The sequence below is a fragment of the Numenius arquata genome, chromosome 2, assembly GCF_964106895.1.
Source record: "Numenius arquata chromosome 2, bNumArq3.hap1.1, whole genome shotgun sequence".
Taxonomy (NCBI): Eukaryota; Metazoa; Chordata; class Aves; order Charadriiformes; family Scolopacidae; genus Numenius; species Numenius arquata.
The window spans coordinates 51207296-51229627 of record NC_133577.1 but is presented as its reverse complement, the minus strand read 5'-3'; the positions used below and the strand labels follow the sequence as shown (position 1 = coordinate 51229627).

At 36.3% G+C, this 22332-nt stretch overlaps 1 protein-coding gene across 23 annotated transcripts in view; it reads left to right on the top strand.

Annotated features, from left to right (window-relative positions):
• NRXN1 (neurexin 1) overlaps window positions 1–22332 on the top strand; it is a 728940-nt gene that overhangs the window by 70561 nt on the left and 636047 nt on the right. For 9 of the 23 annotated variants that reach the window (XM_074168420.1, XM_074168421.1, XM_074168415.1 and 6 more), the window contains exons 2-4: window positions 1539–1556; window positions 6261–6290; window positions 7095–7106. The exons of 8 other annotated variants lie outside the window; for them this stretch is intronic. In XM_074168420.1, coding sequence (XP_074024521.1) covers window positions 1539–1556; window positions 6261–6290; window positions 7095–7106 — 60 coding nt within the window. Of the gene's footprint in view, window positions 1–1538; window positions 1557–6258; window positions 6291–7094; window positions 7107–22332 lie in introns of all 23 variants that reach the window. 6 more of the 23 variants (XM_074168423.1, XM_074168414.1, XM_074168419.1 and 3 more) reach the window with 4 other exon arrangements.

Here is a 22332-nt window from a genome sequence, read left to right as displayed (position 1 = left end):
CTGGTCTGACCTATGAGTATAAAAACTAAAACCTGAAAGACTTAAGCCCTTAGTATTCAGTGTTTATAGTAGTCATTATTTTTAAAGTGGTAAATTTTTCAAATTATTTATTGGAATAATGTCTAGTTATGATGAAATTTTTCAGTGTTTTGTGGCATTAACTTACAAAGGCTTTTCATTCTGAAAGTGACACATTCTGGCAGGAAATCTCTATGCCTAAGAGATACCACTGAGCCCAGTTCTGTGTACCTCGTTTTACTGACTCCTGGTTTACAATATATCCAAATTAGTTTAGATCACATTTCTTAAAAGTCACATGAAAAGCTATTTTCCTATAGGAAGACTCCATGAGAACTGACCTTTAATAACTGAACTGGGCTTCATTTTCCAATTGCCTCTGAGTGCTTGCTCCTAAGGCAGTGTTGGTGGAGACAGCACAGACAGCAGGAAGAGATCTCCCAAGCAGTCAGACTGCGATGTTGTCACCTTTCCTTGTTTCTTTGTTGGTTTTGCACAGTCCGTCTCCTTGACTTCTGTGTTGTTTTTCCTTTGTTATTTTACCCTTCCCATTTTCTCTCCCCCCTGAGATATCTTTGTACTCTGTCCTATCCTCTCCTCAGTAAAAATCATAATGGGCAACAGAGACATACTCCCTCAAAATCACCTGCTTAGTGGATGGGCTGAGGACTGTAGAGACTTACATGAGTACTACTAGGACACTAGCGCTTTGGGGGAACCTTCTTTCCTGCGTCCAATATTGTTGTTGGGTTGGGGATAAAAGGCCACATTACTGCTTGTTGATAGCAGCTTTTACTTAGGCAAAAGACCTTTTTTAATCCAGGGGCAGAACCCACATCTGAGACTGCTGTGGCCTTTGCTAGCTGTACCAGGCAGAGAATTGATAGATTTTTTAAGATGTGCCAGTTTCTGATGCTGACAAATGCTGTGGAAAATAATCCTACAATTCTGAGTTATTCCACATGTTTTAAGTGACAGTTTTTCCACACTGGATTCAGAGATCTGACCGAATGACCAGAGTCATGAGTGCGCCAGTAAGGAGTGCAGGATCAGCCACACGGCCTGTGGTAACATCTTCACAGCATATTCTAAAACTTGTCATCTTGTTGGATCTGTTTAAAGTCTCGATTTCATCCCGGTCATTAAAGAAAATTCAGAATGGAAAAGTAGAATCCCTATCACAAATGACTGATGGCTTTATATAGTTATAAAAGTCTTACAGGAATATCCTCTGATTAATGACTAATAATAATTAAACTTACAAAGAGCTGCAGTAAATCCTGTACGATTTTTGCACTTTGGAAAAAGTGTTGGTTTATTTCATATCACGTAAATTTTGTTAAATAGAGGAAACACTGCTTCCCCGGTGCTTTTGTTTTTCCCTCTGGATTGTAGCAATGGAGCACTTGCATGTTGTGTTTGATGCCTTGCATGATGAAGACATGCAATGGCAAGTTCCAGTCTGCATGCTGCTTAATGAATGTTTTCCTTTTCTCTCCTTCCCTGTTATGTGCTTACAGAAGACAACTATGTGGAAGGTGGGTGCTTTCTACCTTATTTTCCTAAGCTCTTGTTTTTCCCTTCTGTTTAGTGGTTTTTATTCCCTTCTGCTTAATGTTATAAAAGTACGCATATCATTCAGTACGGTAAGTTGCATTTTTTACCCATAAAGGTATACAAGCGTATTAAATAAGTGTGATTTCTTTTTCCATACAGAACACAAGCAAAGCTCCATTTTAATCTTGGCCTTATTGGTGCAATTCCAGAATATTCCCACTGAAACAATGGGATTTATACTCATATGGCTGATATCACCCTTCAAAATCGTTCGGGAAATGTGCAGAAGCACTGATTTCCTCTCATGTTCTGTATGAAAAACACTGCAAGAAATGATTTGTTTCATTAGTGTGGAGCATAAATCCTCCTCATAAAAACGTAATGCATGTTAAATACTTATCTTTTAATTGCTTAGGAAAATGGAAAGCGCTTTTCTCTTTAACACTACAAATCTTGCTTACAGTAATATCCTTTACAACACAAAGATTTAGGGAAAAAGGTTTTCTGTCTCACTTTTCACCATAATGCACTCTACCTTTTTGGACATTGTGAAAGAAGCAGCATATGATTTTAATAATAATGTTGGTATGTAATTAAGTCCCTTTAAAGAAAGTATGGCACAGGGCAGTGGAAACTAAAGCACAATGGCATCTAGCCTGAATATTGGTAAGTAAGTCTATTAGCTGGTAAAACATGTTGCGTGCGTATATATCATAGTTTTAAAGGTACAGAATATGCTTCACAGATCAGTTATTGCTGGGAAACAATACTGTCTTTTTCCCTATAAGCCAAAAGGTGCAGGTGCTTTTTTATGTGCAAGTGCTTTTAAAAGTCTCTCTGGGCTGAATCTTTGCATACTGGATTATCTATTTGAAAAATTAGTTTATCTATCTAAACTGAGCAATAACTTTTATTTTATTTTTTCCAATACTTGTAAAACTGTTTTTGAATCAAGGACTTTACAAGCTAACTCAAATGCAAAGTCACTGCCCTGGCACAGCGCTGACCCAGGGTCCTGTAGTGAGCCACTGTGGGGCCTGAGTTCATCCAGGATTCAAGTCACCGTGGGCCACTGCCTGCCAGCGCAGTGGCAATTTTCTGAAAAAGCCTGGAAGTATCGGTACTGCATTCCTCTGTGCTACTGTATTCAAGGGCAAAGAGAGGTGCTCAGATTTAGCACATACACGATGCCTTGCCATTTCATTAAAATTTATGTTACCAATAGGAGAAATAAAATTTAAGCAATTCTGGTGCTTTAATTGTGTGCGCTGTCACACACATACATATCAATACAATTTCCTTTTCATTGTGATATAAAAATGTATTCAACAACACTGGGACAGGAATTCTAACTGAAAAACACAAAAACCCAGAAACAAGTACCTAATCTTATACTTGATCTGTCCATAAAACTCTTACTGATGTCAACATGAGTCTCAAATGTCAATTAGGATCAGTGTAACTAGATAAGGAGGTTCAGTTTCATTTCATGTATTCATTTATGCACAGCAGTACAAGGTAAAGCCTGGATAGCAGTTAATCCAGACTTTACCTGAATCTAATTCTTAAAACTGCAACCTTAAATTTATTCCAAAACAGGTCTGGATACTTATGCATACATTAAAGTTACAAAGGATGTATGTGTAAAGAATGGAATCATAGAATGGTCTGTCCAAAGCACGATTTGGAAACCAAGCTATCATTTTTTGTCTTTGATCTCTGTGATATCTGAGCATCTCTGAAAGTTAGGCTACATAAGAAAACAGAAGGATTTACTATTTACGGAGTTAATTTTGTATATATTGCTGGTATGAAAAGGCTACGTTTTATTAATTTTACTAAAATTGTGCTAGGGTTGAACGTGTTTACCAAAGGTTTACCATGTTTAAATTTTGTTTTGGCCTGTGCTCTGCATGGAACTCACACAGCAAATTATGAAAATATCCTATCTTCATATCTGCTTCCACTATCCCATTCTGTGCCCCTTAATTCTCTCCTCTCAGAGCCAAGCTCGGTATAAAGGTGGGGTGGATCACACATGAAGCATTCCTACTAAATCTTGAATTCCTAATTCACAAAGAAAAGGCTTTTATCACTTCGTTTATGAAGTAATGGTGCACAAATTAGTATTTTCAATGTACGGTACGCCCATACACGGCTAGTTAAGGCTAGAACTTTCCATGGCTATCCATTGCGGTATTCTCTATTGCAAGCAGATTGTCATTTAAAAAATCTATCAGAGATTGCTATCATGGTACATGTACCTGTATCATTTTAAACCACTTTGTGGACCGCACAGGTGCAGTCATAGTAATTCTTCACTCTTCCATATCCTTCATCCAGAGATTACAAAAATATAAAATAAGGTAAGTATCTTTATGTGCTTTTAGCAATTAAGTATAAGTAGCCTTACTCCTTCACAAATAAAGGAACATAGAGTCAAACATAATACAGTGTCTTGAGGACTAGTACTAAATTTTTTAATTGATAGATGTTTGGTTTGAGCAGTGTATTTTTTTAACATTCACTTGACTTCCTTTTTTAGCTGAACAGCACTGTAAGTGACTCTTAAAATTCAAGTGGTTTCTATGATGTTTTCAAGAGGCACTTCTGCCATTTACATTTTTTTCAAATTATATAAGAATCGTGTATTTACAACTGACCAATCTCACATATCATTTTAGCAAAAACAGCAGTGGTAATCAAGCAGTGGTAATCTCCTGGGCCTTTTGTTTAGGTCCTTATAGCTATAAAGATCATATTTAAATGCAAGCTAGTAAGAGTTTACCTTCTTTGCATTCCCCTAGGAGACATGAGAGAGATTTGCTTCACGCCTTCTAAAAGCTGAAAGAGGTTATATAAAGTAGCTGCTAAAAAGTCACAATTTTATTAAAGAAAAAGATGTAACGTTTGACTAATTTCACCTTCCCTCTATCCAGTACAGTTAAGGCCAAGTCAAAAGTCTGAGATCTCTTACTACAGTTGCCAACACAAAAACTTAAAAGCCAAAAGCCAAGTTAAATAATCACACTTCCAGAAGACCACACATCAAAGGATCCAAGCAAGGCCATTCAGCATTAAAAGAATGAAGCTTGAGCATAGATCTTTATGGTTTGTGTATTCAGCGTGCCTCTCTTGCAGCAATGCTTACAGAGAAAGAACGCATGTGAAAACATTTCTACTCTCTTTCAGAAGCTGCAAACTGCAGCCCAGCTGTGTGATGTTTCCCAAGCAATGCTTATGTAGGCATCCCTTCAAGATCACACTCAGCTTTCATTTACGTTGCTGTCAGCCCCAGGTAATCCCACCAGCTGCAGGGTGGTGTATTTGGAAACAGAATCTATTGCACAAGAGATGGGGCACATCAGGCCCTTTAGTTTAACCACGCATCTAAAAAAGCACTCATTCAGCAAAACCATTGGTAGTCTATTTGTATCATCAGTTGAGATTTGGAACTGATAAGATACGAATCCTTTCAGACTGATTGCAGTCAGGAGTATCTTCTTTGAACTCCCCCCAAGTACTGTGAGTCATTTGTGCACCGAATTTTCTTTGTGAATTAGAAATCACAGGAACTCTCTAGGAAGTCTGCTTTCCAATAAAAAGAAGGGTATTATATTGCACACCTTCTTTGTGTGAATTAATTTTAATTAATTGCAAATAAGAAAATAATGTATCACTTTTTATAGTTGTTGGAGAAAAGGAGCACATTTAACATGTGAGCAATTAGTAGCTTCTAAAATGGATCCTAAAACAGCAAAGTTCAACAAGAATAAGCCCATTTTTTAAACCAGACATAAAATGTGGAAAAACCTTCATATTTCTAGAAAAATGTTCTCCCTACATCACATTATTCTCAGTGAGAATGTAAGCATCATTTTATTATAATGAATTAAAAAACCTGAATATTTTTGGTTAAAGAGTAATGAAGTTTGGCTCTGGTTGAGTGATTATTGTTATGGACGTCTGTTTTGAAATGTCACTAGACCTATACTGGTATGATTGGATTTCATCTCACAATACAAATATAAAGCAAAATCTATTTCTCACAGATTTATCAAATACCTGCAGAAGCTGTCACTTAAATTTTCTTTATTGCTATGTATTTTATATTACATATGTAATACTTTGCCTTCTCTGGAACAAATTCATTCTACTGTCACATTTCACACAAATAAGGAGACATCCCTTGCATTATCATTTCAGTGTGATGAAGAAATTTTATTTAATTACCTGAAATGCTCATTTTTATGAGGGGAAAAAGATCAGACCCAGCCCATTTTTCAGGTTTACACTTCTCCAGGTTTTTATCGTCATTTCACATGTAGAGGACAGGAAGTCCTCCCAGCAAAGTGTTCAAAGCAATATAATCAAAATACGATAAAGACAGATGGAATATTAAAGGAACTGGTTGGATTTGAAAGCATTTTATTATTTTCTGTCATCCCAACTACTGCACAGAAGAAATACACAATAAAACAGCACCCAGTGTTGAATTGCAGTTCTGTTACTCGTAGCCCAAAGCATTCCAACCAGTGGTTGAAAAATGCTCTTTGATTTCCCTCTGTGATACAGACATCTCATAGGAAACAGATGCCTGTCACAAAACATTTTTGTCACTGTGACAACACCACCTTCCCGTGCTCCCTTGTTTATTGCTGACTGTGCTCTTGTTTCCCTTCAAGGTCTGGCGCACCTGATGATGGGCGACCAAGGTATGGGCTCTGTTCCTTTTCCACTCTGCTTTCATTGTTTCTTCTTGTTCTGTAGCTGCTTTGAATCCATCACTGCAAATGATGGGCAAATGCTTGAAAGCTGTCTTTGGCTGCAAATAAACACATGGTTTTAGTCACATCTTTTCTTATTTCATTAATTTATTTTTTTTTGTTTGCTCCGTAAGCTTTTGTCCTTCCTGCCTCCTCAATTCCCCCTCTTGCAATACAATAACTGAAGAGGTGAGAGAAATAAGAAGGTGATTAAGAAAATTTAATGCATTTATCAGAAAATACAATTATGGGTGATTCTATAAACGATAAACGAAGCACAAGAGCACTCTTCAGATAGCTCCTCAAAGAAGATACTCAGCTTGTCACATTGTACACATTGAAGAGTCCATTTACATTAATGCATGGCTGATTGGAAATGTGCAGAAAGCACCTGCTCCTGGCTTCTGGAATGCTGAGAGTACAATTTTACAACCTAACGAAATCAGTGATTTTTTTTTTCCTCCTAACCTATTGTCCATGTTACTTTTGTGTCACTCTTTCTTATCTAAGCATGGGTTATTTCTGTGTTTCTCTGCATGTACACAATTGGAAAAAAATAAACTAAATCCCTAATACGACACTGATTGCATCTCCATTTGTCTCCAGACACTTACCTTATACTTTGTCTCTTCATGTTCAGATACTATTGCATTTACATATACTCATGACTCTTACTGTTGTTTCTCTCCTCTTCTTTATTCTCTTTTTGTCTGGAAATGCTTTCTTCATGGAACCATTTCACCAAATCCATAGGTAAAAGTAAAGGTATTACATGATTTTCTTTATTTTTGAATGCCATCAGTATACTTTAATGTATGTATAAGTAATGCAAATAAATGTAAACCTTTTTGCACTGATAACATGAGGTAGGTATATTTTTAAAGTAAATATTTCATGGATAACAAGGTAAGGAGAATTATCCTAAAGTACAGGCTGACCTTTTTTTAAAGTTTGTCTCCTGGTTTTGTGAGAGATGTAAAGCATGTAAAGCTTTGGCAGTGATAAAGGAGGCAACAGTTGTAGAAAGCATTCAGGATGAAATAACAGCCACGTTTTGAGGTATGCATTTTTCTGTTCTCAAAGAATTGTAGTCTAAACCACCAGGCACAGCAAAAAGCATGATGTTGTTCAACAGAGACTCTCTGGAGATAATCTGTCCAGGGCCAGTCTACAGCTTGATGTAAGTTTTAAGTCTGAATAGCACTGACTTCAGCAAGTCTCTGCTATCAGCTGATCACATTTGCCCTGAGATTTTCCTTGTATATTAATCACTTTGATTGTATCTGAGACAAGAATTGGACAAAGGAACGAGGAAGAATGAACGCCAAAGAGAAGTGTGGGGTTTATTTAAGAATTTTTTACTCTTTTTTGTTCTTTATCTAATGAATATCAGCCATGTTTACTTACTTTCTCCTGGAGGGAACATGTGCAGTAGGGTCGAGACTTTTACTGTAAAAATAAACACCAGGTTTTCCTATGAGGATACTTGTTCACAAACATCATGTAAATATATATTTTATTATAAGAAGCTGGTCATTAAAAGCCAGTAAATCTGTGTTACATATGATGAATAAGACAATATTAATAATCTTAAGCATTTGTCAGGATGTGCCTACTCGTGGTATAAATCAGAAATCCAATTTGCATGGTCGTACTTTGCTAACTAGTTAGATTAGAAATAACCTTCCAGGTTCCTTGGTGTCTTGGCTGATTTAGTGTTTCCACACCTAGAAGGTTCATGTGATGCAATGACTGTAGTGTCTCATTCCTCTTCATATCAGATTCTCTGGAGAGACTGTGTACCTGGTTATAGGTGGGATACTATTTAAAGGGTTCTGTGTGTTCTGGAGCTGTAAATCTTCTTGCCTCAGAAGAGTTTTAAGCAAGTAGAATGAAAAAGTCTACTGATTTCTGTGTTTTATAGGATTGTCTTGTTTGTTGGATATCTGATCCTTGTGTTTTTCTTAAACTTACCTTGTATGTATTACTTCCTTATTACTTCTTATCACTATCTTATTCCTTAATGGTAGATATCTTGGGTGGAATTACCTTAAAATGACATTTTACACTAACTGAACTGTGACTTTGTAGGTCATTTTTATCAATACCAAGGAATTATTTTTCTAGATTATTCTATACAGAATACAAAATGTAGTATGAACAACAATGAAGTTTTATTTTGTATAAAGGGATGAAAACATAAACATTACGAATATATGTTATTAGTAGTTGATCTCGAAAGCAGATTTTAACAAAAAACCCCCAACTTTGCAAGTATTGTGCAATAGTCAGATATTTATACTTTTATTTTAAAAGATTTAATAACTGTATGAACTTGGATATATTAGCTACATTTCATGTTTAATGATGTGCCATGTGACATAATTTAAACACCAGTCACCAGTCATCTGATCATTTGACTACTTTTTTCTTTTCACATTTTAATTTTTTATTAGATTTATCCAGTTTATGTGGGAATGCTGATTACTGTGTTTTGATAATCACAATACTTCTTCTGCATATATAACACTGTATATTTGTTCAAGTGGATGGAAAGGCTTTATGTTTATACAAACTCTAGTTGCTTGTAACAGAAAATATCCCTTGATGTTGAACCACATCCTCAACCAGGGGAAAATGGCCTCATTTTATTGACTATCTGGAAACTACACTAATACTGGCTATTGAAACATGTGACCTTGACACAGTTGTGATGACACGTATTTGTGACACGTGACAACATAACAAAGGACGAGGGCAATGGAAAGGAACGAAGGGACAAAAGAGGAGCTCAGCATTGAATTCATTTGCACCTATTTCAGTCTTTCGTTAGTAAGTTCCATTCCTTTAGAGGTCAGTAACAAAAGTGATTGCAAAATTCCGAGTGATTATATCATTAATTAATCTTATTTTGGAAATATAAGCAATAAAAAAATTTTAAGAAGCTTTAATGTGCAATTTGCCCTAGAGAGTGTAAATGGCTGAAGTATCACTATCTTCTTTAATTGTGTAGATGTTCCTTGGGATACTGGAAAAGGAAAAGAAAACAATATACCTTCAGAATGAGGACAGGATGTGGACAGGGCAGGGACCTGGTGTTGACAGAGGAAGGAGGGGTGAGGCAGCCTTTCCAAGTGGGCAAGCAAGACAAAATCCAGTACAATCTCACTGGACACACCTGCTATTTGCCATTTAGTTGTAAATATAAATTGGGATACTCTGGGTAATTTCCCCCCAAAAGTTTTTATTGAAGCTTTATCAATATTAGCAAAGCTGTCTCTGGCCTTTAGAGAAAGGCAGAAGCAAAGCTCAGAAGATGTCACAGGGCTGAGACATCCTGTCAGTACTGGAGGTCATGCAACTTGATCTATGTACAAAACCAGCTGACATAAAGGAGGATATAACATAAAGCTGAGAGCCTATATAGAAGCTTGTCTCATAACTTTAGAGCTATACAAAACTTGTTTTCTAATCCATTCATTACTTCTTGTAGATGCTAAGCCTATTTCTAGGAAGAGCCACAAGCTTTCAGTTGTACTGGCATTTGTTTATTTTCTGATAAGCATCATACATGTTCAGAAATACTTAGGAATGCCTTTTTTTTTTTTTCCCCCTGGAAATCACCTACCTGTATAGAACTTTAGCAGTAGAGTTCTCACAGCTGGGTGGTGAAAAGACAAGGTAAGGTTTGTAAGTGGGGTTCATGTTTTTATTAGACCACTTGAATGTGCTACTCAGAGCAATTTTTTGAATTTGAAGCAAACCTTGAAGTCTGCTGGTCATAACAGACGTGGAAAAGGATTTGTTTGCCCAAAACAAATTTGTGCCCAAGCAGATTTTGTCTGCTTTCTCCTGCTACTGTAGGTTGTCTGATAAAACTTCCGTTTCCACCTTTACTTCATCAGAAGTTAGTACCTCTTGGATTTCCCGTGCAGAAGTATTTTGTGATTAATAGTAATACAACTAAGATTACATGGCAACTAATGTAAAACACTCAGTTTCTTTATTCTTTCAAAAAAATTCCTCTCTTCCTTTTAATTTTCTTTCAATGAGCAATGAAAGTGATTTACAATTCAGTTACTATAATACAGTGACATGTATTACTTCCTTTTTATATTGCATTTCTCTTAAGCTAATACATATTTTTACCTATAGTTTATTTCTATGTAAATAACCTACTTTTGACAATATATATTACTCATTCTATTCCTAAACACTATGTCCATTCTCCTGTTCTATTACTTTAGAGATTATGTGCAGCTTTAAATTGTACGTGAGTCACTCAGGTCCATAACAAACTATTAAATGATATCTAGCTGCGCAATAAGTACTTCTACCAAAAGATTGATAGTACAACTGCAATTTATTGTATTAGATTACAGGCTTTTGATGTGCTGGTATTTGGTATTCTGTGTATAAATACTGACGAAAGACTTAAGCACGTCAATTTTTACATGTGTCGGATTCCTTGGCAAAAGAAGGCAAATTTTATATTGCACAAGCCATTGTATAATATCTGTAAAACCAAAGTCATACCACTGGGTATTTTTAACAGCAGAAATTTGTTAATTATCAATCACACAATTCAGTTGACAACTGGAAAAACAGGGCACTGGAAAAAAAAACATTAAATAAAGCTTTAAGAATCATGTGCATTAAAACAGTATGTTATAGCTAAGTAATTACGTAGTGCTTGGGTCATGCAACACAAATATCACCTTGTATCAGTAACCTCCCCTACCATCAAATTATGTGAAATTCAGTCATTAACCCCAATGCGACCGTACCTTCATCTTACTGTGATGACTTTCATTTTTGCTCTGTTTTCAAAGCACTAAAATAGTTTTGGCCTCTTACACTGTCTGATCCTCCTGGGGTTGTTGAAAAGCCTTTCCTCATCTGCTTTTGTGCGTGCTGCTTCAAAGTGGGTCTGAAAGTCACGCATCCTCCAGCCTTCCTCGACCCAAGCCACCAATAGTCCAGAAGCCGTGTAAGTGCTTTGGTGGAGCACTGAGCTCTAGCAGTATTTTTGCTAGAGCTCTATTTATGGCTCGGTGCCCTGTTGACATGGGTTCAGTTACAGGCCTTCTCTACGGCAGCTGGCTTTTGTCTGGTGAGTGCAAAACATAGACGGAGGGCTTTCTTTACTCTCTGTATTTGTTCACATAGTTATATATCCTAGGTGATAGCAGCTTATTTGAAAGACTCACTGCTAGAATTGAAGTGAGCTGATTTAGGAGTTTTACACAGAATGGGGTTGCCGTTCTCAGGTAACTGAAATTATTTCTAAGTGACATTACAGCAGAAGAATGGATAACCTAAGTCTCCTTGCTCAATTTCATAGTTACTTCTACTGATGAACAAATCAATAAAGTTTAAAAATTCATCCTCCATTTAACAGATCCCAAACATTCTGAGATAATTTACAACATGTTCAGCACAAGAATTTTAAAAATATTCCATATAAAGGGAGAATACCTTTTGAAAGAAATTAAGGAACTTTAAATATAAAGCCCTTCAAAGTGCTCCAAAGAGCAGTAACTACACATCATATCTGTTCTATGGTGACTTTTGTTTTTTTAAAGAACCTCATAAATATAGCTAAATAGTGGCTGATGTTCACCAAAAATACTGCAATTAAGTTCTTGTGTGTAATCCATGCACATATGCCTACACATACATGTTCCAATAAATATTTACACTATCTTTCTATTTTTATGGTTAATCTGTTCAAATTTTTGTTCAATATCATAATGAACTATATGTTAAATGTTTTAATCAGAAGGGTGATACCTGTATGTATTTAAAAGATGTGGTGCATTGAATAATAATAATTTACTTGCACTTCAGTGGGTGATACCTATCAAGCCTAGAATATGGCGTTTGGAGCTGCAGATTCGTCTTTATGTTGAAATGTGATCAATTAAGGCTCCCTAAGGAGAAAAATGGAGCAGAACATGACTGTTGAAGAAGTTTTCTGTCTGAAATACATGGTTCAGAAGAAATCCATCAACATCAGGATCAGAAATGCAAGTTCTGTCTTGAGACACGTATGCCCAAAATTATATCTGAGATAGTTGATTCCTGATCAGCAGTATGAAAAGAAATTGTAAGGACCTGCCGTAAATATCAAGAAAACTATATGAAGAAAGGGGAACACATTATTTTTAAAATGTTATTTTTCTGACATAAGTCACCACGTGATAACGCCCAATCCATGCCATGTGTTCTAGTACCTTTCTACCACCCAAATAAAACATTTACCATATTCTGAATAATTCTGATGTCACTCAAAATTACCGTGTATCATATATACACGTATATGTGTCATAGGTCTCCTGTGGATTCAAAGGAAAGAAAATAAATGTGGATTTTATGTTTAAACTTTACATTTGCAAAAGCGTAGATTTCTGCTGGGTCTAGAAAGCATTGTAGTATAAGACAGTACTTATTTAAGATTTTGGTTTCCTTGACACTAGATTCCACTTCTGAGCATAGATTTCTCCAGAAGATGGGTATGCTGACAGAGAGCCTTTCAAAGTAATATTAAAGCTATTTTAAGATGAAGGGTATATATTTCAGGCCAAAAAATAGGTGGGGATTTATTGAGGATAGGAAGTAGTAAAGCTGTCACTCTGAAGAGGTAAAAAAAAAAATTGAGCAGGTAAGCAATGAAGAAATAGGAAAACTAGGCATTTCTTCCTTAAAGCAAATATTTCTTTTTGTGTATATATAAATATACATAGCAAATGAGAATTACAAGCTGCAGCAAAAAAAGCTGTCTTTTGTACACAATCAAATTCCATGAGATTCATACAAATCTCATGGGCATTTCCAACGAAACAGAGATTTCAGAAGGGTGTATTCCTAGGATATCCTGTAGGATATCCTGGAACTTTTTCCTTTACACCTTCTCTTAATACCTGATGGCATTACTGAGCCAAATACGTTAGAGTGACACTGAGGATTACAGCTTCACTCTAGGGTTGCACTACAGCTAAGACTTTCCTAGGATAAAATTCAGTCCTTGAAATGTACAAAAGCAGCTAAATGAATCAGCCCAACAGACTCTAATTTCTGTGATTTCAGTGAAAACCAAAAGTAACTGGAGATTATTGTACATCTCACTGATAGCAGAAGTCTCAACTGATGTTAACATTAATCCCATCAGAATCGTGCCCAGTGGAGTTTCACCAGTTAAGTGGAAAGAAATCAGAGCCCTAAAGGGGATTATTTTCAAATATCTCTAAGATTTGTCTACATGGGGGCTTACTAAACTCAGGACTAAACTTTATCACAGTTTCTAAAGAAACTAAATTTAATGAAAGAAAACCACCCTAAAATTGCACTGATATAACTGAAAATGTGGATTATGGTCTCTAAATGCACATCACAATGATATTTTTCTACTGAGAATGACTCCCCACAAAAGAATTGAAAAAGATATTTAAATATCTCTTATTTAGTTGACTGTTCTTGTACAGGTAAGAATGCTGCATACAAAATTTTTAACCTACTCTTTACAGTAATTTTCTATGGCTGTAATAATATGCCAAGCTACTTAGAAACAACAAAAATTTGAATTATCCAGTCTCCTTTAAAATCTTTTAATTAGACAATATAATTCATCCCGATACTAGCAGTATGTCTCTTTCCTGATATTCAAAGCTTTCTATGACCCTGTCATTCTTAATTGCTTGAAGGTAGTTTTCTATCTTCTCTTCAGGGACCACCCAGAGCGATTAAGTATCAGCAGAACAGTGAAACTGTGCAATGAACTGGGAAATTCAGGAGCACAAAGAAGAAAACTTTCATAGGAACTAAGCATGGACCATGGACTTTGCTATGAAATTCCATCCTCACCATTCTTTTAATGATTTTCATACATACTAACCTGTTACCCGAATATCTTTTTTCAGACTTGGGAGGAAAGGAAAGCAATTGAATCTCTTTATTGAATTCATTTACTGTAGTGAAAGAAGCAATTTTTCCCCACTTACATCAGCTATATTTGGGGTTTTTTTCTGTTGGCACCCGCTTACACTAATCTTCTGATTAGCACATCATTTAATTTAAAGGCTGGTTTTGTAACTTGCTAATGTCACTTAGAGATTCTGGGACATCTTGTTGCCTGCTTAAAGTAGACATTTGTTCCTTAAAGAAGGGAAACATCTGGACTGATTCATTGGCATCTTCTCTAAAGTGGTATAGAAGCAACCTCAGATAACAAGAAGCTACCAGAGGAGCTGGTAGGGCCACACCTGGCAGCGTTGGCACCAGAGCATTGATTTGAGTAGCCTCTTTGTATTGGGGGTGGGAGGAAATAAAAGCAGCTGGGTCTAATCCCTTTCATCTGCCTTTGCACATTTTTCAGTCAGAGGGAAGTGTGCCTGGAGAGCAGAATTCAGCAGTGAGTGAGTGAGTGAGTGAGTGAGTGAGTGAGTGAGTATAAGGCTGTAAATTTTTCACTGGAGTTACCTGTAGTTAATCTGTCCTACATTTCATATCATAAACCATTGTTATCCCATTTTCAGAAGGAGGCTAAATACCTTTCTGTGGCTGTTAATATTCTGCTTCTGAAGCATAACTGTTAGCTGAAAACCCTAAGAGATTGATTTCTGATGCCAGATACATTGGTAATTATGTGACCCCACTCCCACCAAACAGTGACATCTCTCTCTCGGATTAAAAATTAGAAATAATTTACCCGATTTCCCACTTCATTGAACCTGAATATCTTTATTAGGAAGAGCTTGGGTTATATCAAAATAGTGCCAGATAAGTGCTTTCCATCTCAAAAAAAAAAAAAAAAAAAAAAAAAAGCATCACAGACACTTTGCTGATAATACGAGCTGGTCCTTTGATTTTTCTCAGTTAATGGCTTTGCTTAACAACTTGGTCTTTTAAGGTACTACGCTTAGTATTTGCACAAGTCAATAAGAAATCTTCAAAAAAACCACCAAGCTCAGTTAGAGGCAAATCACCTTTGAAAACTATGTTTGCATGCATACGAGATACTTAATGTTGTGATTTTACTATTGAGCCTGTGCAAAACAAAGCATAAATTAGTTTTAGAGCCAAATGGCTCTTTGACAATGCTGTTTTTGCTATGAATGGATGTGCTATTTAAATGGATATTTGATATTATTTGTATTAACTGCAACTACTGACTAGTTGTTACTTAGTTTTTAATTTTAGAAGAGTTATTTGCATGTAATTATATTGAACTGCAACACTGGTATATGTTTACATCATCACAAAGATGATTCTATTTTAATTTAACCTTCCTATACGTGAACTCCCCCCACGTTGTTGTACAAGTTCTGAACTGGTGCTCTCATTCCACTTGAATACTTGTGCAAGCTATACGTTTTGCAGAGATATTTCAAGGTGCTTAGATTATTATGAACCTTAAAACACATGTAAATACAACTGTGTCTGTGTCAGTCATGAACTGATTTTTTTTTGGTGTCCTTAGCAGACTTTTCAGCCCTATAGTTCTCTGCGATAAATCATTCAAATAAGGATACTGTCCATGACTGTATTATAAGGTTTGGAAGAAAATTTAGACTTCAGAAAAGAATCATATAAAAGTATCTAAGTGCAAGGCTGTAACAACAAAGGTAAACTTGGAAATTAGTAATTTTATATGATTCTTGTGCAGTGTATTCATCTCTATAGAATTGTTATGTTCATACATATCTATACAACCTATATTAGACAGAGTAAAAGATCTATGGCACATCTATATGCTGAACATTACATAAAGCCACCCGAGTCCCCCTGTTGGTCTACTGCTATGTACCTCCTCAGAGCAAAGAAGGGAGCTCTTTAGATTGCTGTGAAGAGGATATATACTCATATTCATATTGAAAATATTGAGAAGCACTGAATACATAGAGTAAAACACAGTAAGTCATTCAAAATTCTAAAGGACAAATTCCTCAACAATTTTTAATAGCATATGCACGTTTAACATACATACATGAGGCTGCATTCAGGACATAGGCACATATATGGATAAATAAAAATGCCCTGAAAGCATTCAGTTCTGCTATACTTCATGAGTTTACCTCTCAGAAATGCCCCTATCTCAAGTTTTCTATTGTGACAAATGTGTAATAAAAATGACTGCCGTGTCTGCATCCGTAAATCACTATTATGTGTCATTTATTCTCTCTTCCAGGAAAACAAATGTATTTGATATTTATTCATTGTTCTAAAATAGATGAGAGAGTTATGCTTTGTGGTGTCCCTGAAATGGATAGTCTTGTTAAAGAAACAGGTTTTTGAAAGTTGTGCATTTATTCAGCTGTCGTGAAAGTAATACAAAAGTGTAATTAATATTTTCCTTTTCAGAACACCTAGGAGATCTGTATATCGGCCCTATAGCTTTTAATAAGTACATATAACTCTCAGAAATGTACATATATCTAGGTCATGCTAATTACCCACCTTGGGAGGCAAGAATGTGGCTATACTTCTCTACCTAGTTGGCATACTCTTGAGACCCATGTCAGAAGAGCAAGCTTCAGAAAGTCTAAAAATACATTTCCTAGGTTCTTAGCCGTTAAACTGCTTAAAGAGGAGGTCTCTCATGTACTAGCTGACAGCCTGTAATTTGTATGATGCAGGAAATAAGGCTAGATAATCAAAAACAACCCTTCTGGCCTTGAAGCCTATGGATCACACCTACTGCAGAAATTACTGTGGTAATATGTAAGAAAATTGTCAGACTATAAAAACAGCCACCTCAGTTTTATTGTACTAGGAATCATTTTATTGGTTTTCTTGTGTAGATGGAATTATGTATCAATGATTCGAGCCCTAACACTCTTTATGGGCGAACTGGAAAAACAAGTCAAAGTATTCCCTTAAGTCAGAAGGTAACATGAAAACTAAAACATCTTCATGGAAAAGCCTCAAATGTGTATGGAGTGTGAATCAAAAGGAGATTAATTTTTCTGAAAGTTCAACATTTTGCTGTGATCACTTATTTTGAATACTTCAAATTGAGTTCTACAGTTAACCAATCTCATTTTCAGGAATGTTATGCCATTCAGTATTTTTGTTTTATACAGACTCTCATAACGCATTGGCAACAGAGTATGGGGGTCTTCCAGTTATACTGTAAGAAATGAGGTTACCATCTTATGCAGTGATTGCTACACCAGATAAACCTGGGCAAAACGTTTTTGTGAGTTATTTGTTCAGCAAAACTGGAGCTGTTCATTTTTGCTCTTTGATACAGGGAAAAAATGCCTATACAAAGCTGACAAATTCAGTGAGGAACAGAAATTGTGATCTAATTCACAAAATTTGATAAACCAGAGACTAAAGGAGTCCCGTAAGAGTGCTCTGAATTAGGCAGAAGAAAGATTCCTACTCTAAGACCCAGAGTTTTAATTTTCAAGACTGAACCAAGTGTTCTAATATTTAGTTTCTCTTTGAACCTCACCATTCAAAAATATATTCACTGTGGGTTAAGTAGTCGTTTTTAGTTGCAGTATATTCACACAAAAGGAGAGGATGGAATCATAGGCTACTTCAGTGAAGGACTACTTATTCTACATCAGAATTATCTTTATTCATGAAGACTTCAAATACTTTCTTAATCTTCAGTCTTACCGTAACCAGGAAAAGATTTGCTAAAATTAAAGAAGACAAATGGGAGTTTGTCTCCCTGAACATATGAAAAAATGAGGGGGGGAGTGGGGGGAGGTATTTAATTCAATGAAGTTAGAATATTTCTAGTTTAAAAGAATTCCAAACTTTTCCCTGATAGTACATGCTGACTATCAGAGTAAAGGACGAAAGCCAATTGTTGAGTTATATCTTCTATGCATCATTACTGATGTTCAGTTTCACATCTTGTAGATGAACAAACATTGAGTTATTAATGTCCTGTTACTGATTGATAATTTATTAATGTGTGAAATACATATACAAACAGCTGTGGAGAATACTGGGGAGAATACAACAGCATGTTCACTTGGATGGGCGGAAAAAAGTCTGTGCTACAATTGTTATTATTTTATGCACTAATTATTCAATATATAATATGGAAGCATCTCTGTGTGTAGTAAACAGGAGGCGTCTCTTTCACCACATCTATTCTCATTTTCTAATCTGCCTTTGTGTCCTTAACTAAGCTGGAACTTACACACCCATCAATATACTTGCTCTGTGGGGAAATGGGAAACTGGATGTACAGTCTGCTCACGTAAGGGAAAGCTGAATGCTATTTTTTCATGTCTTTGGACTGTGTTCAAACTGTATCAGTGCTGACAGAGGAACAGGCTTCAAATCTGTGCCCGTCGTTCCTCCTGCGCTGCTGTACGGTGAGCATGGAGGCTTCAGAAGCTCTGTGAGCAGCTTCCTGCTTGGGCTCAGCGTCATCCCTCAGAACTGGCAGTGCCTGATATTTTCAGAGAATTAATTTAGTAGAAGTGTTTGAGAATAGGACATATTGAAATGCCCTGTTGGACGCTATCATATTTTTAAGGCTGATATAGAGTAATTGATGGGGGGGAGAGGCGGAACACAACAAAAAAAAAACCCAAACCAACTCTCCAGTGGTTCTAACTAGATAATTTTGTATTACTTCTATAAGATTATAATATTCACCTTCACATAAATGAGTACATGGGAGGGAAAAAACACACAATCCCTTTTGCTTTTTATTTGCAATATATTGTATACTTATATTTATTTTATCTTGTGTTGCCTCTGTTTTCTAAGATTATTTGTTTAGCGGGAGAACTGATAAAGCCCTGATGCGTTCCTGGTTGTAAAATGTCTGTCATTATGCTGAGGGACAGAGGAAAACCTAATTGGCAGTTAAAGCGTGAATTTTATACCTTAAAGTATGGTTCTCAATGACTATTTTGCCCTTAGTGCATCTGCTGACAGTTTCAGCAGATGTTTGATTATCAGCTAAGTGTGGTCATGACTGTTGACATGCTCAGCCATGTTATTCATGCTAAAAAAACCCAGCTTTTCAGTAATCCAGAATTGCTATATCTTTGATTCAAAAGCTAGATGAATTTATTTTTAGGAGCTCTGCATGGAGCTCCTCTGATTGCTTCAATGTTTGATTTTGTCATAGGGGTTTTTGTCTGTAAGTAGCCACTGAGAATAAACCCAAGCAGGCAGTGGTGCCAGTCGGGATGGTTTGGGAAGAGAGATTTATCAGTAGTAACACAGAGCAAGAAAGGAATAAGAGAAAACTTTTACTGTTGTTGCTGGGTAAATTTCAGTGTGTATTGTTACCTAAAGTAGCATTATTTTTTTTCTGGATTTCAGTTTTCTTTAGAAGCTGTACAACTTGTGTTTGGGCTGTTTTTCCTTCTCCCTTGTTGTCTGTGTGTGTGTGTGTCTAAAATGAGTAATAAACAGGGTTTCTGTGCTCTAAGAACAAAGCCACTGCCTGTGTGGAGACAGATGAAATATTAATTGGATTACAGGTGCACTTAACTATCATGCACTGAAGGAGTTCAGTTTCCCTATGATCAAGGGATCAAGACAGTAGTGTGAGTATGGACAGAGAAAGTCTTTTTCTTGTGCTAAGCAGAAACATCAGAGAATGTGAAAAGAGTCAGTAAAGCTGGCTGGAACTGCACTAAAACTTTATGCATCTCTTGTCCCTCCTGTTTCCTGAAGGACAGTGTTTTTCCTTATAGGGCAAGAGTTTATCTTTCCTTTGTGAAGCACTTTGCTAATTAAATAGCTGTAGGACCCATGAGATGCTTGCAGTGTAGGAGGATTGTGACTTCTGGCGCAAGGTAGTAAGAGCAGCCTGTTCTGGGTTACCGTGTTCAAAACTTTCCACTAAAAAGCTGAAATTACATGTGCAAACTTCAGTAGCCTGACATTTAAAATCTGTTTCTAGACAGATTTGAAAACTACCTCTGTCTGTGAAGTCTCAGTGAAGCCAGGAAGGCTCTGAAGAGCTATAGAAATATAGGCATAAAAGATTTTATTATTGCATTCTTTTCTTCTACTGCCTGTATCTCCCCGCTGCTAGGAGAAAGGTAAGGTAACAGCTCCAAAAGCTTTAAAACACCAGAGCTATTTCATGCAAAGTATTTTCTCCTAGGACTGACTGTTCTAATATTCAATAGGCCCAGACAAAGTTAAATAAAACCAACCACCTGTCCGCTTTGTTATTGATATTGCAAGGGTCAGGAAGGGGATGAGAAATTTAGAAGAATGGGAAGCAGAAAGTGCCTTCAGTGTGGGAGTGGACCCCAATTTAGAAGTGCAAAACCCAGACGTCAGTCCTTCGGCATCACAATATCCTTGCTTGGCTTGAGAGCGTAGAGAAAACTGTCTGAGAGACCTGGAAGACATGCCTACTGCAAACTATCTAGTTGTTCATTTAATCTTTGAAAAGAAGAACACTGCTTATGCATTTCTGTCACTTTTGATGTATGATCAGAGTTCAACAATGCTTTATTTTTGTCAAAGACATTTCAACTCCAACGCTTTCATATCTTCAATTTTCATAATTGATTTGATAACAAAATTACTTATGTTAAGTTCATGACAACATTTTTTTTGAGAGAAAAAGGCTTCCTTCAACCATCCTCCTCCCCTCATTACTATATTTTAACTCATATCTCTGAAAGTAATATTAAATATTTGGGCTATAGGCTTGATTTGATCATCACCTGTACATCATCAAAGAATCTTTTCAAATGCAGTGAATTAAATAGAGCTGTGTGTACTTTAGTGTATGTGCTTTCAGACCAGTCGAGGAAGATGTTGTGAAGTAGATATATACCAAGAGAGGAAGGCTAATAAAGACAGAACCCCAAGACCTTTGTCTTAAGCAGAGGTCTCTGATATTTGCCCAACCAGATCAGGTGCGTGGGCAAAACTAAGCAGAGCACTCTCACATAATCCAAGAGTTTATAGTGGCGGCAAAATAAGGAAGAAACAAGCACAAGACAACATAAGAAAGGAGAAAGTATTTACTATGTTTGCCTCTAAAGTAAGCAAGCTGAAACAGTCAAACCCAGTTCGACCTCATCCCTTCACATCACTGACTTGTAGACAAGCTTCTGTCCATTCCCACCACAATTTTCATAAGGTTTTGTGAAGCTTAGCCTTAAATAAAGAGGAATTGTTGAAGCAATCTCTGACTCTCCAAAACATAAACGTTTAGGGATAGCTTTATGAAGATACCTAACTCTTACATGTGGTATTAAGTATACTTCTAGATGCCTATTCCAAAACCACATTGTTATAAGCTAAAAGGACCTTGAAGCACAAATCTAATTTCAAATATAATAGTAGAAGAAAATAGAAGAGAAGGGAATAGTAGAGTATATGTTATTCTGTGAAGTAATGTGTTTGAATATAATGCCCAAACATTTATATTCTCCCTAAAGATGTTAAATTTTTTATATCTAAACATAGAAAAAGCAAAAAAACCTCCAACCTATCACTATTTTTTTTAAGGCTAAAATTTAGGAGGAAATGGCACACATACATTACATACACACAAACGTTGCTTACATGCATTAAGATGTCAAATAATCTGAAACAGAAGTAGCACTATTTCAGAACTACTTCTCTTTGTATAAATCCAGGAGCAATATATATATAAAGTGGCTCTAGAGCACAATGCAGCATGCTGAATGTGTTTAAAATTTATCAGCCAACTCCCTTTAGTTATCAAGCTGAAGAACACTTATCCTAGTCATTATTGACATCTCCCAGAATTCTTCCGATGGTTTTGTGCAAATAGCTTCTCAGCCTTTTGGCAAACAGGGGTGATTTTCAGTAACATTTTTCAGATTCTTCAAATTGAATTATACATCCAGAGGCAGTCAGTCTTTCTTACCATTAATTTTACAGGAAAAAAAAACCCTTTTCTAGTGAAGGCTAGCTCTACAAGGGGGACCTAAGCATTGCAATGCTAACAGAGATCGAACCAAAGTGCTAGAGAGATGCTGCTCACCAGAACTGACAACCCTTGGCTTAG